The sequence below is a fragment of the Panthera onca genome, chromosome A1 (genome assembly GCF_046562875.1).
Source record: "Panthera onca isolate mPanOnc1 chromosome A1, mPanOnc1 haplotype 2, whole genome shotgun sequence".
Taxonomy (NCBI): domain Eukaryota; kingdom Metazoa; phylum Chordata; class Mammalia; order Carnivora; family Felidae; genus Panthera; species Panthera onca.
In genome coordinates this window covers 145,442,280-145,459,973 of record NC_138339.1, presented here as the reverse complement: position 1 = coordinate 145,459,973, position 17,694 = coordinate 145,442,280, and the positions used below count along the sequence as shown (strand labels likewise).

At 40.9% G+C, this 17,694-nt stretch overlaps 1 protein-coding gene across 1 annotated transcript in view; it reads right to left on the bottom strand.

Moving 5' to 3' along the window:
* The window catches only part of PGGT1B (protein geranylgeranyltransferase type I subunit beta), a 62,694-nt gene that overhangs the window by 21,761 nt on the left and 23,239 nt on the right, over window positions 1–17,694 (bottom strand). Inside the window, exons 3-6 of the mRNA XM_060636345.3 lie at window positions 14,563–14,630; window positions 10,176–10,327; window positions 8,233–8,365; window positions 1,856–1,901 (exon numbers count right to left, since the gene is read on the bottom strand). Of these exons, the coding sequence (XP_060492328.1) occupies window positions 1,856–1,901; window positions 8,233–8,365; window positions 10,176–10,327; window positions 14,563–14,630 (399 nt within the window). The remainder of the gene's footprint in view (window positions 1–1,855; window positions 1,902–8,232; window positions 8,366–10,175; window positions 10,328–14,562; window positions 14,631–17,694) is intronic.

The window sequence follows — 17,694 nt, the reverse complement described above, 5'->3', positions numbered from 1 at the left end:
GATGTAAGCTTTCTGGCTGGAACCACGGTCCATGACTGATGATCTTGATGGGTGTAATCCTATTCAAGTCACACAGACTTAAAATCATGCCTAGCGTGACTCGGCAAGATTTTTTCCTGACAGGATCTGTCAAAGAGTATCATGTCTGAGCGGCCCTCGGTTTCCTGTCCCGGCGAATGCAATCCCAATTGCCCGGAACAACAGTGTCTGTTCCACAGTCTCCCCTACTGGTAACGTTTCCCCTCAGCCAGAGTGCCCGTTAACACCCTCTACAACAGCGAGCACGAGACCCTCTCTTCTGGGAAATTCGCAGACACCAGACTTCCCCTTTGCACAAGTACGAGTACACATCCCTCCTCACCAAGTGGTGGTGACCAATGACAGAAAGACTACGGCGGCTTGCCGCAGCCCCGATCTCACACAGACTCAGGCACACGTGGAATCATGGCGTCCCAACTACAGGATGGCTTCAGAGGAAACGCTGACACAGTCCGCTACATACCCCTTAGCGATACACACTTTACAAATACCTACATCGAAGGAGGGAGTGAAGATGCGTGACAGGGAGGAGAGACCTGAGAGGACAAGGGCCCCGGGGAAATACAAAGATACGGGGCCAGAGAGTGTATGTAAAAAGTGTCCTTTTGTAAAATGTGTTTATAGTTTACAAACCACTTTCCCCCTTATCTCTCAGAATCCTAACAACAATCTTAAAGAAAGATCCAATTATTTCCAGTCTGTCAGAGAGACTGAGGAGCCAGGTCCCATTGCGGGTACCAGGGCTGAGACCCATTCTCACTGCTCTGCCATGCTGCAGGCACAGACAGGTTGCTGTAATAAAGAGGAAACCTAAGGAGTTCACTCAGAGAGCCTCCTTGATCTAGGCTCTCTCTCTCTTTTTTTTTTCCCATGTTTATTTATTTTTGAGAGAGACAGAGACAGAATGCGAGTGGGTTGGGGCAGAGAGAGAGGGAGGCACAAAATCCGAGGCAGGCTCCAGGCTCCGAGTTGTCAGCACAGAACCCGACGCGGGGCCCGAACCCACGAAGTGCGAGATCATGACCTGAGTCGAAGTCGGATGCTCAACCAACTGAGCCACCCAGGCGCCCCTAGGCTCTCTCTTTTTAAAAAAAAAAGGAGCATGGCTGGGGCGTCTGGCTGCTCCGATAGTGGAGTGTGCGACTTTGATCTCGGGGTTGTGAGTTCGAGCCCCACACTTGGGGGTAGAGATTACCCAAAAATAAATCTTTTAAAAAAAAGAAATTTAAAGAGCATGGCAGTTTATTTACTCCTACATGCGAATAGTCAATTTGAAAGACATCAGGCTACTGATGTGCTGACAAATGAAGTGCATTATCTCCCTGTATTCTGGTTCCGCCCAAAGTGGGGAAAATGGGGAAAGGAGAAATTGTATCAATGCACATACTCTATGCAGCAAAACGTTTTCTGACTATGACTAAAGACTATTAGATTAAAAATGTTCCTTTCTTCACAAATTCATGCCTAACAATTCTGCATCGAGCCCTTTAGTGTTATGCCAAACAAGAAAACTTGGTGTTTTCTAGTGCTAGCTTGAGAAATCACCCCAGGATATTTTCATGCAGCTAACACTCAAATAGGTAAATAGAAAACATTACTAGAAAAGTATGAATATCCCGTCTGAATAATCTCTGATTACTGACCAAGGAGCGGTTCAAACTGGCACAAGTTGTCAAAAGAAAGGAGTAGGAAAGAAGACAGCCAGGCCGTGCCACAGGCTGACACAAACTTCTGGGGGCCTCAATGTCGAAGACACCATGATGTTATTTAAAGAGACAAAAGAAACTACACGTTCATTTATGTTAAGATGTCTTACCATGAGATTCAAGTCCAGCTCCCTGTGCCAGCCCATTGTCATAGGACTGAAAAAGAAAAACATCGTTCAGTTTAATAGGGAAAGGATAAAAAATAAGTCCTCATGCTAATTTTTTGTTTCTTGAGCCACTTTTATTTCTCCCTTATATCTTCTAAAATACTCACTCTTTCCTACAAAGGGGTAGTTCGAGCATTTTCAAGTACCTGATCTTATCTTACCCACCAAGTGAAATCACTAAACGCATACAGTTTGCACATTCTGAGATAGATTGTTCAGATAGCATCTACAGATTTGACTTCTACCAACAAAAAGACCCAACCCTTACTCTTTTCCTATTGCAAGAATATACAAGTTTAAGGAAAATGGAGACTCTATACTCATAAAATATTATAAACATGAAACAAGTCTATTTTGAGACTTTTGGGCAGCCAAGGATCACAGTGCCTGCCTACCTTTGGATCTCCCCACACATCCTGCAAAATCAAAACAGAACAACAATGCAACTATATAAAACTGAAACCTTAGAGAAGCTGGAAGACACACAAAGCTATAAATTACCTGCCTGTAGAAAAAGAAAACGTCAAATCCCAGCAAGCTGCCTCTCACATCCCGCCACCTTTCTGCAGAGAGTGAGGGAAGTGTACGGAAAATTGTGAGGAAGGGAGTGGCAGGGAGCCAATGGGAGGCCTGAGACTCATCTAAAATTACTGCCAAAAGGAGAAGGTCCACCCTAGGCTGGCGAAGGACAGGCAGTCTTTGCTCTGTGCAGATCTGATATTACGAAGTCTGGGTACCATAACTTAAACAACACGATACGGATTCAAATGTCAGTCCCCACGGTGTATTAACTGTGGGCAACTGCGCGGAGTACAAACTTGATGCTAGCACCTCAGTCCACAAATCACTACGTGAATAACAGATGTGCATCACAATCAGTAACCAATCCAGTCCTCTTTTTCAAAGTCTGTTAGTCACGGGTCACTGCGCTTATTATTCAGTTCATGCACGGACAGCAAAGTGTCGGGGTGCGTTGTTTCTTTGTCTTAGTGATAAACCCACATGACGTTTTCCAAAAACAGAACCAGAAGAATAGACTGGCCACCAAAGATAAAGGTGCAGTAAAGAAACGAAAAGCAGTACCACTAGAAGTGAAAATGAGATCAAACACGGAGTTTAGAAATAGCTGATCATAAGAATATGGACAGCACCACTGTCTGAGACCAGATACAACGTCAGAAGAGTAAGTGAAGGCACAGCATCTAAGTGGGGACAATGGCCATGATGACAAGGATGGAGACATTCTAGAGAAGGGATGCTGGCAAAAAACTTCACAGGAAAGGAATCCTTCAAGTTATTTCACAACGACACCACAAAGGATAAAAGGTTGGATGCTGCTACAAACCTAGGAAGGAGTCTAATAATCATTTACCAGACAGAAAAGATGTTTACCCCGTATCGTAAGTTACACAACAAAACCAAGGCAAACACCGTTCAAACTACTCCCTCTCCCTCCTCTCTCTCCTTCTATACATATACTTTTTTTTCCCCAAACACTTTAACTCTCACTATTTCTAATGTTTTAAATTACAATGTACTAAAACTGGTTTCACCACTTAAAAAAATTCTCTGTACATCTGTAACTGCTAGAGAGTTTGACATTGTGGCAACAAGTTGGTATGGGTCACAGAGCAGTGCTGATTCCTTCCTGCCCCCCATGACTCAGATCACTGTCCTCACTTCAGCTGAAGTGACAGTGACAGTCTCTGTCACAGTCTCTGTCACAGTCTGGCTCCACCATGCAAAGCGAGCGCTGCCTGGACGGCCTAAGTTCTGGCAGAGCAGAGGCCTGACTGCCGGAAAGGAGTCTACAGCACTCACAGGGCATGACTTTGGTAAATCAAGTTAACAAGGAAGGGAGACAGGCCCTCTGCAGATCAGGTAATAAAGGATGCTCAAAGGAGCAACATTAAGAGACCCTGAGAAGCAAGAGAAACAACCTCTCTCCTACCAGAAAATCATGAACACACAACACTTTCCCCAGCATGAAAAACACAAACACAAAACAACCACAAAATCAAACTCCACAAAAACTCATGAAAGAAGTCACACTTGGTTGATTGAAAAGAGTGCACTCTGGGTTTTTAAAAAAATATTTATTTTTTGAGAGAGAGAGAGAGAGAGAGAGAGAGAGCGAGCGTGCCAGCAAGGGGCAGAGAGAGAGGGAGAAAGAAATTCCAAGCAGGCTCGGCACTGTCAGCACAGAGCCCGGTGTGGGGCTCAATCTCACCCAACTCTGAGTTCATGACCTGAGCCCAAACCGAGTTGGAAACTTTACCAACTGAACCACTCAGGCACCCCAAGAGTACACTCAAATAGGGGCTTGTGTAAGAAAAAAGAATATCCATGAAATGACTAAACAGACAAATCTTTATGAAGTAACTCTGGAAAGAAAACACAGCAAATGAATGAAAACATCTCGATGTATGCAAATCTGCCCCCATTTCCCCCAAATGGCCATAAAACAGAAGAAAATTGTAATACAGCACCCCAAACTCAGGTGCTTACTATCAAGCAAGCAGCTGGGGGTATGAAAATGAAACTGAAAATTAAGAACAGAAAGGACAAACAGTAGGAAGAAATGAAGTTCAATGACTGCAGGGAAGAAACAGAAGAAAATAAGGAATAATAAGACCAAGGAATAGTAGTCTCAAAAGAAAAGACAATAAGGGACACTGAAGAAAAGGCAGAAAACAGCCAAGAGACTAAAACTGGGATACAGAAATCAAAAAGGTCAGAGAGAAAATGACTGAAATGAAAGACAAGCAAAGAAGAAAGAACATACACAAAATTGGAGTACCTAGAGAACAAAGCAAAAAACGGACTGGAACTTGGGGTTAGGTAACTATGAGCTACAGGCTAAATGTGGCCTGTGGCCTGGTTCTGTAGAGTCCTGGGAGTGCAGAAAATGGTCAAGCTCACTTGAAATGCAAATTAAAAATGCATCGAGAGAGCATTTCTCACCCACACAAGACGGATAAAAATTAAAGAGGACGACAACTCATTCCACTGAGAGGCAGTGTGGAAAAGGCACTCTCCTACAGTGCTGGGAATATAAACTGGTCCACCCCTTTTTTGGAGAGAAAATGGCAACATCTGATAAAACTAAATATGCATTTTCCTTTAGATCAAAAAACCGCACTATTAGGAATTCATTCTGAAAATCTGTCTCCAACACATAAAAGCATATGAAGATGGTTATTAGTTTCAACACTGTTTACATTTGGAAAATATGTACTTCACCTATGGAAGAGTTCAAAAAAGTCATTTATGGAATGGAATAGTACAAAACTAAGTATCTTAGTTTTTTTTGATAAGAATGAACAATAAAAACGTACACATCTGGGGGTGCCTGCGTGGCTTAGTCAGTTAAGCATTCGACTCTTGATTTTGGCTCAGGTCGTGCTCTCACGGTCCCTGAGTTCGAGCCCCATACTGGACTCTGTGCTGACAGTATGGAGCCTGCTTGGGATTCTCTCTCTCTCCTCTCTTTCTCTCCCCCTCCCCGCCGTGGTCTCCCTCGCTCTCAAAATAAATAAATAAACTTTAAAAAAAATGTACATATCTGCTCATCAAGAAGAAATACAGGAAGGCCAAACCAAACACTAATGAGATTGGTTCCCTACAGAGTGGTGGTTAACAACAAACGTTAGGAAAGGGGGAGTTAGGAAGAGAGCAAAGACAAAAGGGACAGGAGACAGGGAGTTACACATCTTGGAATATCTCTTTTTGTACAGCTCTCACTTTCAGAACCAAGTCAGTATTTCAAATATTAAGTAAGTTTAAAAAAATTTTTTTTAATATTTATTTTAGAAACAGAGCACAAGCAAGGGAGGGGCAGAGAGAGCCAGAGACAGAATCTGAAGCAGGCTGCAGGCTCTGAGCACTCAGCACAGAGCCCGACATGGGGCTTGAACCCATGAACCATGAGATCATGACCTGAGCCAAAGTTGGATACTTAACTGACTGAGCCACCCAGGCGTCCCCAAATATTAAGTTTTTAAAAAAATCAACAAAATTGGGGCAAACTCTAAAATGGAACCCAAACAGAAACAAACTCAACTATATTAAAAAAAAAATAACATAACCATAGTAAAGGGGGGAAATAAAAGAAGTAACTCAAGTATTTCTTAAATATGGTATTTTGATTTACATACCCTCAGGTTCAAAACAAAGAGACCATGTATTCTGGATAACGGTAACCAGGTTGGTCACCATCAGAGAAGGGAGTTACAAAAAAACAAAAAAACAAAAAAACAAAAAAAGGAGGATGATTAAAAAGGAACTCTGTGGAGGGCGCCTGGGTGGCTCAGTAGGTTAAGTATCCAACTCTTGGTTTTGGCTCAGGTCATGATCTCATGGTTCAGGACATCAAGCCCCGCATTGAGCTCTAACTGACAGCACAGAGCCTGCTTGGGATTCTCTCTCTCCCTCTCTCTGCCCCTCCCTTCCTCCCCACCCTCTCAAAAATAAATAAATATTAAACAGAAAGGAACTCTGTGGTGTTGGACTAAAATCCGAGGCATCAACAGGACTCACGGTTTTTAATACATATGTAAAGTAACAGAGAGGTATGTGTAAGGGAGGGTGTGTTTGCGGATAGATGCATGCATGTACACATTTCCTAGTTTGGCTTGCTGAGAGAGGGGCTAGAAGCAATGCTACCCAGGACCATGATCATAGCCAGGGCCCAAATCCTCATTTCTACACACCATCCTCCGATAAGAACCAGGGCTCCTTGAAAAAATGATCGATTCCTGGGCTATGGCTAGGAAAGTAAAAGATGAACCTGGAATATCTTGTGGCAGAAAGCAAAGGGCTGCTCAAAGCATACAGGGGGAGAGACAAAAAAAGGCACAAGCATCTGCTTGAAGGGGTTCTCACCGGCTGAATCTGGGACAATCTGACCATTAAAATAAATAATGATAGTAACAGGTAATAGCCCACTGGATCAAATAAGAATCTGGAGTTCAAAGTGATATGGATAGACAGAGGTAAAGAGAAAGCTTTTTCTAAAAGCAGAATTTCAACTGAAAATTACAGAAGAAATGACACAGCTGGAAAATCAATTGCATGCCAACACTAGCAGACAAAGAACCTGTTAGCCCAGACAATCTTATTATAGTTGGATAAAGTCTGATGAAGGACAGATTATTTGACAGTCTCCAAAACATCTCGCCACAAGATACTGAATCCTTCTAGGTGGAAAAATTCTAACTCTACAGAGAAAAATACGGCATACACCACCTTAATCGAGTGATCAAAAGTTACTATCACTGGTAACAGGGCAAGTCAGTATGCTACACTCCCAAAGACAACACGCTGAGGAGTGACACAGGGTCACTTCCTTAGTGTTCATGCCAAACCACATCATCACCTATCCTTCTACAGCACATAAATCTGTTTCTTTTAAAACTCCTTTCAGGCTCTGTTCTTTTGGACTCCACAGGCTTTTAAAAATGCCTGATCCACATTCTATAAAATCTGATCCACATTCACACATTCAATTAAAAACAATTTCATTCCTCTAAGAAATTAATTTTCATTTTGAAATACTAAGTGAAAGTTGAATTAACAGCCGAAAATAGTCTAATCTTTAAAACTAAAAACTCAGTATTTGGGAAGTAATAAACTTGGGAAGCAACACTTCTACGTCTCCAGTTTCATATAAGAGACGAAAAAGTAAAGCAAAAGATAATTCTGGCTGAGACTGAGCTTTCCTTACTACTGCCAATGAGAAGATTAAATTGTACTGTGAAAGAATAACATTTCCATTTGATATTCTCCTTAAAAATAAACCTTAGATTGAAAAAAAAAAAGCACACGTCAAAGTATTAACAAAAATGATCCAAAAATCTATTGCTAGCCCAGTCAATCTTGTTATATTTGGTCTCTGCTAGTCAAATGACTTATGGAACTCCCACCTCACACCAAATATAGAAACAGTCTCCTTAAAGACACCATAAATCTCTACTACGCTTGGCCAGGGCTCTCCACTGACCCCTGCGAGGACAGTTTATCAAGCATGTGCCTTTGAGATTTTGCTTCTTTTTTCTTCTAGGGCTGACCAATCTCTTTCTAGTAAAGATATTTGTTTCTTCAGACATAAATTACATTTAAATTTTAATGGCCAATGAATCAATCTGCCCATCACAATTATTTCTATATGGCTGTTCTGATTATACAAAGTATCTAAAAAGCAATGCTACTAACCTGATTTCCAGATTCTTGGTGGAAGAAAGAGGAGACGTGCATTTTACTGCAGCTCCCATATAGCAGCAATAATGATCTAAAATAGTCGATTTATCAACGTAACTCACCATACTTCTTCTAATGTAATTGATGGCTTTTTTCATATCCATGCCAGACCAGTTGTTGAGCATATAGCAAATGCAGGAAGCACAGTATACAAATCGCATGTCATTTTCACTGCCTTCAGGGACTGCGCAGAAACTGGAAGTAATAACAGTATGACACACGATTACATGGCAGCAGAATTTATTTTTTTTATTTTCTTGCAGGGTAGGTGAGAAACACGCGCTTCATGTCTTTTGTCACAGAAAAACCTATTATTAAATACAGATTTAAAAACCATATACTACTTGTATTAAGTCAACAAATAGAACTAGTACTCGAAAAATATAAAATGATCTCTAAATCACCCTCTGCTCCCAAGTTCTGATTTCTGGGTAGCTTTCCACACTACCAGTTACTCCTTACCAGATGCTACCACTCAGAGTAAGTTTATTTGCTCCCTACCATAGCTGTGGCACGCTAGCGTGAGAATGGGGGGAAAGGAGCAGGTAAAACATAGGACCTACTGAATAGTAAGAAATTCCCAAACCCAAGTTTTGATGTGTGAAATTTCTTCCAAATGTATATGTAGATAGCCACTAACTGATCATACTGTGCTGTAATTCAATTTTTACCTATTCCATTAGTTTTAAGAGAAGTAACAGTCTGTGCCTGGTATCTATTTCTTTTTTTATAAACAGGGATACAGTGGCAATAATCAAAGACTACACCAAAACTTGGAGGTATCAGTCACATATGCTGGCTGAGGTCAAGATTCAGTTTTGCAGTATTTCCAGTTAATGATAAAATATCTTATGTGTCTACATTAGTCTTCCCCTCACCGAGAGGGGTGGTTTTTTTTTCTTTAATTGTATTTATCATTTGCTTTGACAATAACCTTTATCTTTCAGTTAATTACACCAGTGTTTCAAGATTTTAAGTAAACTCTACACCAAATGTGGGGCCTGAACTCACAACTGGGAGGTCAAGAGTCACATGCTCCACTGACTGAGCCAGCCACATGCCTGAGGGAAGGTTTTTTGTCTTTTTTTTAAGTCTATTTAGAGAGAGACAGAGAGAGAGAGAGAGAGAGAGCGCGCGCACGAGCAGGGGAAGGGCAGAAAGAGGGAGAGAGAGAATCCCTAGCAAGCTCCTCCGTGCTGCCAGTGCAGAGCCTGATGTGGGGCTCAGCCTCACGAACGTGAGATCACGACCTGAGCTGAAACTAAGAGTCAGACGCTTAACCGACTGAGCCACCCAGGCGCTCCCCGAGAGCAGTGTTTTTAAAACCTTGACAGGAAAATAGAGCTATTAATAGATGGAGCACTGACTTAACAACATAGCAGAATTTGTTTACAAAATCTCTTCGCTAAACAGGATCACTACTGCTTTGTCATTTCCTAGATTTGAAAACAATTTTCCCCTTAAAACTCTAGATATACCATACAAACCACCAAATATTAATAAATACGCTAAGTTCTTTTTCTATCTTTTATAAATGTCATTGAAACCACTTACACTAGCATCTAATATTCAGCGTTCATCCCTTTCTCCCCCCAATCACTATGTCTTAAGTAATAAAAGTTCAGACTAAATGTATGCTTTCTTCAAAATATCCATTTTTTTCACCAAGAAGGTAAATTAAAATCCATCTTACAAATGAAACCATTCAACCACTTATTTATGAATCTATTTACTGTGTCACTTAAAAAGAGAGAGGAAGAAAGGAGTTCTGCTAGTGTGATTTCTCTTTACTCACATAAAAAATCTTGGATCTTTTTTTGATTAGGCATTTAACTTTATGTATGTACAGTGAACTTCAGGTGGTTCTAATAAGGGTTTATGATAAACCCTAAAGTTCTAGTACAGTTCTGTACCCATTTTTTACTTGTATAAAATTTTTTCCAAGAAAGAAAGAGAGACAGAAAGAAAAGGGGAAAAAAAAAAAAAATCAAAGAGTGACCCATACCTCCCATCTTCCAGCTGAAGAGCTCTCAAGCCCGCTAAGCAAGCTTCCTTATTTACTCGGCTTAGGTCATCTCCAAGAATAACTAAGCACGAAAGGCCAGTGTAGGTCATTGCTATGTGGCCACTATCATAAGGATGAGCTGTTCCAGGATTCTAAATTCAAAATAAACATAATGTTAATGAACTAGTAAACTGAAAACTTACTTCATTAAGCAATCTAATGCAAGGTTTCAGGAACTAGGAAAATGCAATGTTTATACTGATTTGTACTGACACCTGATTGAAAAAGCAAACCTCCATTTTACATGACTCAATGTAAGTATAATCACATACTTTGCAGGCTACACAATTCTTAAACTTATCCTGCAAACCTAAAGCTTCAGGGAAGTAGTGCTTTTACACAAATAAACCAAATTATTTGAACTTCAAATGTCATCAACCATATCACTTATAACTTAAGTCTCAAGACGTTAGAAAAGCATAGAGCTTTTCAAACAGAAACAATTTATGAAAGAAAAATCCTTTTACTGTACAAATCCAAATTAAAAACCATAGTGACCACCATATAAAAATATTACAAAACAACACAGGTGAAAAACCTCATTCTGCTCCCATATACAATTTAATGAGTCTTTAAAACATATTAGCACTTAGAATAACAAAAAGCAAAGAGCTCTGTTACCAAAACTGAAAAAAATCTCTAGAAATAAAACAGTGTAACTTTTAAAATTTAGAGCCCAACACATCCTGCTGGCAAAAAGTGTTCTGGAAGACCATCAGACCAGCAAATTGCAGAGGTGGAGCAGAGAAGTCTTACCAGGAAGCATTACCACGTTGTGTCAGATTTGTTTTACCACTCTGACTGTTTCAACAAAAGATAACCACAGTTATCAAAGAACTCTTAAGCTACAAAATATGTGACTCATATAGGAAATCCTGTAAAGACCCTAGGCACTGGCACTGATAAAATCTGGATTTAAAAAAAGTGTTTACTACGCCAAGTAACTTGATGTCCCACAATATACAAAGCATTCAGAGTTTTAGGGGGACCTGGGTGGCACACATGATTAAGTGTCCAACTCTTGAGCTCGGCTCAGGTCACAATCTCACAGTTTGTGAGTTTGAACCCCACATCGGGCTCTGCACTGATGGTGCAGAAGCTGCTTGGGATTCTGTCTCTCCCTCTCTCTGCCTCCCTCCAGCTTGTGCTCTCTGTCAAAATAAATAAATAAACTTAAAAAAAAACAAAAAAAAGCATTCAGAGTTTTACAATTAATTTCAAATAATCAGCTGATCCTATGAATCAGTCACTAAAAAAAAAAATTTCACATGAAAAATGTAAGATTTCACAATGTACTAATTTATGTAAGTTTAAGAATGTCTTAAGCGGTTTTTTTTTTTTAATTGAAGTGTAGTTGACACACAACGAAGAACATTTTAATTTTGAAAGAGTAAGAGTGTATTTTAAAATTCATCTCTCTCACTGGTTTCCCTTCTATCTCAGTTTAGGTTCATCAACAATTGCTCCAAATTCTAGAGTAACTGCTCAGCATACTGGAAAGCGAAAGTGAAGCTTGTACCAAGGTTCTGGTTCAAGCAGACTCCTCACCTACTATAATAAACGTTAACTTCGGGGCACCTGGGTGGCTCAGTCAGTTAAACCTCTGACTTTGCTCAGGTCATGATCTCATGGTTCATGAGTTCAAGCCCTGAGTCGGGCTCTGTGCTGACAGCTCGGAGCCCGGAGCCTGCTTCAGATTCTGTGTCTACCTCTCTCTCTGTCCCTCCCTGACTGATGCTCGCTCTCTCTCTCTCTCTCTCTCTCTCAGAAATAAAAACATTAAAAACAAAATTTTAAAAAATTATAATAAATGTTAACTTCTACAACCAGTGAAATGCATCAAATCTTGGCTATACTACTCACTGGCCTGCTTCATTCCTCCTACTAGAATGTGGATATTAGTACCTCCCTCATGGGGTTATTGTGAGGGTTAAATAAAGTTACTGTGATAAAGATGCTGGTTATCTTGGTGACGATGCAAGCACAAGGCAGATACCCAAAGGGCCAGTACTTCTTGGGAGTCATGAACTAGGGTCCCGGAACCACCAGGCAGGAAATCACATTATTTTTCTGCTCACTGACCTTCTGTGGTTCCTCACAGAACAAGTTTGCACAGTGTTCAAGACCTTCTATAATCTGACACCACCCTACCCATCCGGCCTTACGTCTACAATTCCTTATATGGTCTCACAAACGGGCCAAACAAATTTTCATCTTGCTAACACTTAGAATTCATTCTGAGTTCCTCCCTACAACTGAAACTCTGGTACTCCCAGCTATTCTATTCCACATTTGTAACAGCCTTCTTACAACTCCCACAGCCCACTTCATTTCTTGGTACTTAAAGTAAACACCTACTAGGTTAAAAGTACCAGGGGGAATCCAAACACAAATCAAATGTGGAGCTTAACCTTAAGGGCAGATCAAGTAATTACAATACGAAGTAGGACATAAAAGCATCATGAGGGAGACAAAGTAACACAAAGCTTTAAATAAAGGATTCTTGTCTGTGCCAGAAGAGGAACTTGGAGGGTGGAGAGGCGAGGAGAGGCGAGGAGAGGCGAGGAGAGGCGAGGAGAGGCGAGGAGAGGCGAGGAGAGGCGAGGAGAGGCGAGGAGAGGCGAGGAGAGGCGAGGAGAGGAAAGGAGAGGAAAGGAGAGGAGGCTTCATAGGTAGAAGAAAAAGTAAAAGCAATGCAGAGAAAGAAAATTCTGGGTATTTAGCATGTACTGGGGACAACACATAATTTAACAGACAATACAGAATTTGTGAAGGAAAACAGTGAGAAGAGTAGGCGGAGAGGCTCCATCAGTGTTTCCCGAAAAGTTCTCTATGGCCCTGGAAGGTCCTGGGGCATTTACCAGACAGGGTGGTTTGGTGAATTCGGAAGAAAGATTGCTGACACTACTGTATTTGTGTACTGTGTCGGGAAATCCCATGTGCCTCTTCAGATTCTCGCCGACTCTGAGCCAACTGCTCCTGGGGGGCCTACATGAGTCCACTGGAGTCTCCTGCTCCTTCCACCACTCAAATTCAGACTAACACAACGTGGCGTGGAGTGGGACCCAACCTCCCCCAGAAGATGCCAGGGGTCTAGGTGAATTAGGGCCAAAAAGAGGTTTCGGGAGACTCTGTAAACCAAAGCAAAAATATTTTTGTTTTTAAATTTTATTCTTGTTATTTAAAAAGACGTGTTTTGGGTGGCGCCTGGGTGGCTTAGTTGGTTGAGCATCAGACTTCACCTCAGGTCAAGATCTCGCAGTCTGTGAGTTCTAGCCCTGCACTGGGCTCTCTGCTGTCAGCGCGGAGCCCAACTCAGATCCTCCTCCCTTCCCCCTCTGCCCCTTCCCCACTCGCTTTCTCTTTCTCTCTCAAAAATAAATAAGCATTTAAAAATAAATAAAATTGTCTTCAGAAAGGGGTACAGAAGGCGATTGTCTTTTACAAGTAATGTTATCAAAGCCCAGCTTTATTTCAACGAGGGCAGGTAAAAGTCTGTATAAGGTACGGCACTATAAAGCAGTTGTCATGGCCACATGGCATGGCACCCAGAGAGCCTGTCCAATACGAGTAACGGGACAGCCATCTTCCTGAGGACCAGCATCAGCGGGAAAATATTACATGTACAGCAAAAAGGGAACAGATTTTGTGAGTTCTTTGTTTTCAGATTCCTTGCTAAAAGCAGCGGGCACACATGATTAGACACATCTTGGCAAATTCACGTGACCCTGACACAGGCAAGGTGATCTACAGCCTAAGGCAGAGGAAGAAACTTGAACCAGTGCCTCTATGAAAACATGCTGCCTTCTCCCAAATTACTGCTATTTATTCTAAAATTAGGAAGAGAGTATGAAAAAACAGGCAAAAGACAACCTGCCTATTGCCTCAAATTTGTTGCTCTTCACGTGTCTTCAATCACTGCCTTGGCAAGAGCTTTTTGTTTTATTCTTTAGAAACACGAGCCAAATGTAAAGTCCTTCACTAACACAGAAGTTCACTGGCTTCCTCGAGAGCAAGCACCAAGCACAGGAGAGCTGTATTTCCAATTCTCCAGGAAATCACCAGTAATTTTGACACACAAACAATAGGATGAGAGACATAATACTTGTGACGGTAGCAAATTCTGCGTGCACACATACTGTGCATAGTTCCAGGAAGTAGGGTGGGTATCACTTTCCTTTAAGTAAAGGTCATAATACACATTAGTAGACAATATTTAGCTATAATGAAACACACAAGCCTGGCTTCTGTGTCATTTCTTAGTTTTCTTTCTCACTAAAATCCATCCATCTCCCTCCTCCCTCCTCCCCACCCAGAAAGAACTCACCTTTGATGGGTTGAATGGAATACCCAGGTATGAAGAGCCTCGGAAACCACAGCGATTTAGATTGGATCCTAGAAAATAAAACCATGTACTTATTTAAAGTATATTTTATTTTTGAACAGACTCTAAAGCAGATCAATTATATACTCTTTCAGAAACTGAGTATTTTAGTACCAAAGCTTTGTCACTGTCTCCATTTTCATTCTAGCATGTGCCAGGTGTGTTCTCACTTTATGGGAATCTCACTTAATTTTCCAACCAGTCAGAGACAAAATAATGATTTCCTACCACATATCTTTAGTTTATACCCTACCTCACTGCAGGCAAAATGCTTTCAAACCTTTTCTATACGATTATTTTTCATGTGATCAACATAATCAACCCCATGTTAAAGAGCAGAAAACAGAAGCCCAGAGGTTAAGTGACATGTTCAAAGTAACAATCAGTTAATTACACATCTGGATCTGGAATCCTAACTTCCCTTCCACTGCCTTTTTATTTTAACTTACTGCTTCTTTATATGTGAGCAAACTAAACATCTAAGATGCCCTAGTCACAAAAAAATATATGTACTTTGTATTTTAAATTTAAAAAACTTTTTTTTTAATTAATTTTTGAGAGAGACAGAGAGAGCGAGCAGGGGAGGGGCAGAGAGAAAGGGAGAGAGAAAATCCCAAGCAGGCTCCGTACCATCATCACGGAGCCTGATGTAGGATTCAAACTTACAAACCACGAGATCATGACCTGCGCAGAAACCAAGAGTCGGGTGCTTAACCAAATGAGCCACCCAGGCACCCCCCGCCCCATACTTTGTATTTTAGTACGGACAAACCTTTGTTCTGAGTCCAATGATCCACTCTACTTTGTTTTTATTTTTTATTTTAGAGAGAGAGCGCGCACACATGCAAGCAGGTAAAGGGCGGGGTGGGGGGTAGGGAGAGAGAATGTGAAGCAGGCTCCATGCTCAGCTCAGAGCCCAACATGGGGCTTGATCCCTGGGATTATGACCTGAGCTGAAATCGGGTCAACTGAACCACCAAGGCACCCCATCCACTCTGCTTTGAAGTACTAGGAACTTGAGAAAGAAAATAAGCTGGAAACGAAGTCACATCCATGAAAAGGGAGCCCTGTGCATTGGTGGTGGGAATATAAATTGGTACAGCCATTATGGAATACAGTATGGAGGTTCTTCAAAAAATTATACACAGAACTACTATATGATTCAGCAATGCCACCACTGGGTAGATAGCCAAAGGAAACAAAATCACCATTTCAAAGAGATATGCGCACCCCCATGATCACTGCAACATAATTTATAACAGCCAAGACATGGAAACAACCTAAGTGTCTATCAACAGAGGAGTGAAAAAATCTCTCTCTTTCTCTCTCACACACACATACACACACACCCAATGGATGAGTGGATAAAGAAAATTTCTCACACACACACACACACACACACACACACACGCACATCCAGAATGTTAATCAGCCATGAAAGAGCAAATTCTGCCTTTTGTGACATTATGGATGCCACATGCAATAAGTCAGAGAGAAACAAATATTGTATGTTCTCACTTACATGTGGAATTTAAAAAGGCTGAAACATGGAAACAGAGCAGAATGGTAGTTGACAGGAGCTGGGAGAAATGGTGAGATGTTAGTCAAAAGTACAAACGTCTACCTATAAGATGAGTAAGTTCTGGGGATCTAATGCACAGGATGATGACTATAATTAATAGGACTGTGTTATACACTTGAAAGTTATTAGGAGAGATCTTAAATGTTGTCACCACACACTCACACAGGGTAATTATGTAAGGGGACTGTGGTAATCATTCTGCAATATATTCATGTATCAAACATCATGTTGTATACTTTACATTTACACGTGTTATATGTCAACAATACCTTTATGAAGCTGCAAAAAAAACCTATAAATGAATAATTAGTTATACCCACAACAAGAAAATGGTTATGGGTTTGATTGCTGTTAGAAAATCAGCATGATAGACACGGAAGATAGAAATGTAGTATTAGCAGACTGTACTGTATCATTAATAAAAAAAAAAAAACGTAGATTTATAAATATGTTCTGACGTGAGAAACCAGTTTCATATCTCTTAGGACTGGAACATGACTAAATCATAGTAAATGTTTTTCACTCTATTTTTTCAAGACAGGTACTCTATTCAGCTTTCTATCTCTCATAAACTTACGACAGTAACTTAAACATTAATTTCTTATACAATTTAGGGAACTTTATCCACTAAATTTAAAATTCTCCACTAACCACCTTACACCATTAACAAAAAAATCTGAAAAAGGGTATTACCTAATGGTGATGATATTAATGAACATAGTTCTCTTATCTCTGCTAAAGACTTTTAAATGACTAAGCCACTTAAGACTCGCCATTATATAATAAGAGTCATAAAAAGGCTCAGACTCTGAATGGATAATGCTACATCTGAGAATTGACTCCAGGAACTTCCCATATGAGAAAGGTCGTATGCACAGAAACACCCAGGGCAATATTACACTGGTGAAAATTTAGAAGCAACACAGAAGTCCAAGAGGTTAAATATAATACTATATCTCGTCAAAGGAACATGATACTGCTAATAATTAGGGAAAACTATGTAGCAACATGGAGAAATGATCGAGTTAAGAGAAAAGGTAGGATGCGAACATTTATGCGATTATGTTTACAATTAATCAAAGGATGCTTATCAACAAAGCCCAGAAAGGAATAAAGTGATATTGTGTGGAATGACAGGAGAGTGAATTCTATTCTTTGTATCAGTCAGTGTTGCCATAACAAATTATCACAGAACTTATTAACTTGAAACCACACCCATTTGTTATCCGGCAGTTCTGTAAGTTCCAAAGTCCAAGATCAGCCTCACCAGGCTGGAATGGAGAGCCGCCAGGGGCTGCGCTCCCTACTGGAGGCTCTGGGGGACAGTTGGCCCCAAGTTCCTTCCGCTCGTCCAGTGTGTGGGACTGAGTCTCCACATCCTTGATCACCGCCAGCTGGGGCCCTTGCCACTGCTCACACCTGGGCCCCTGGACCCAAGCGTCTGCAACGGGGCTGAAATCTTTCTCCTGTCCTAGGGCCTCCCCTGTACATGG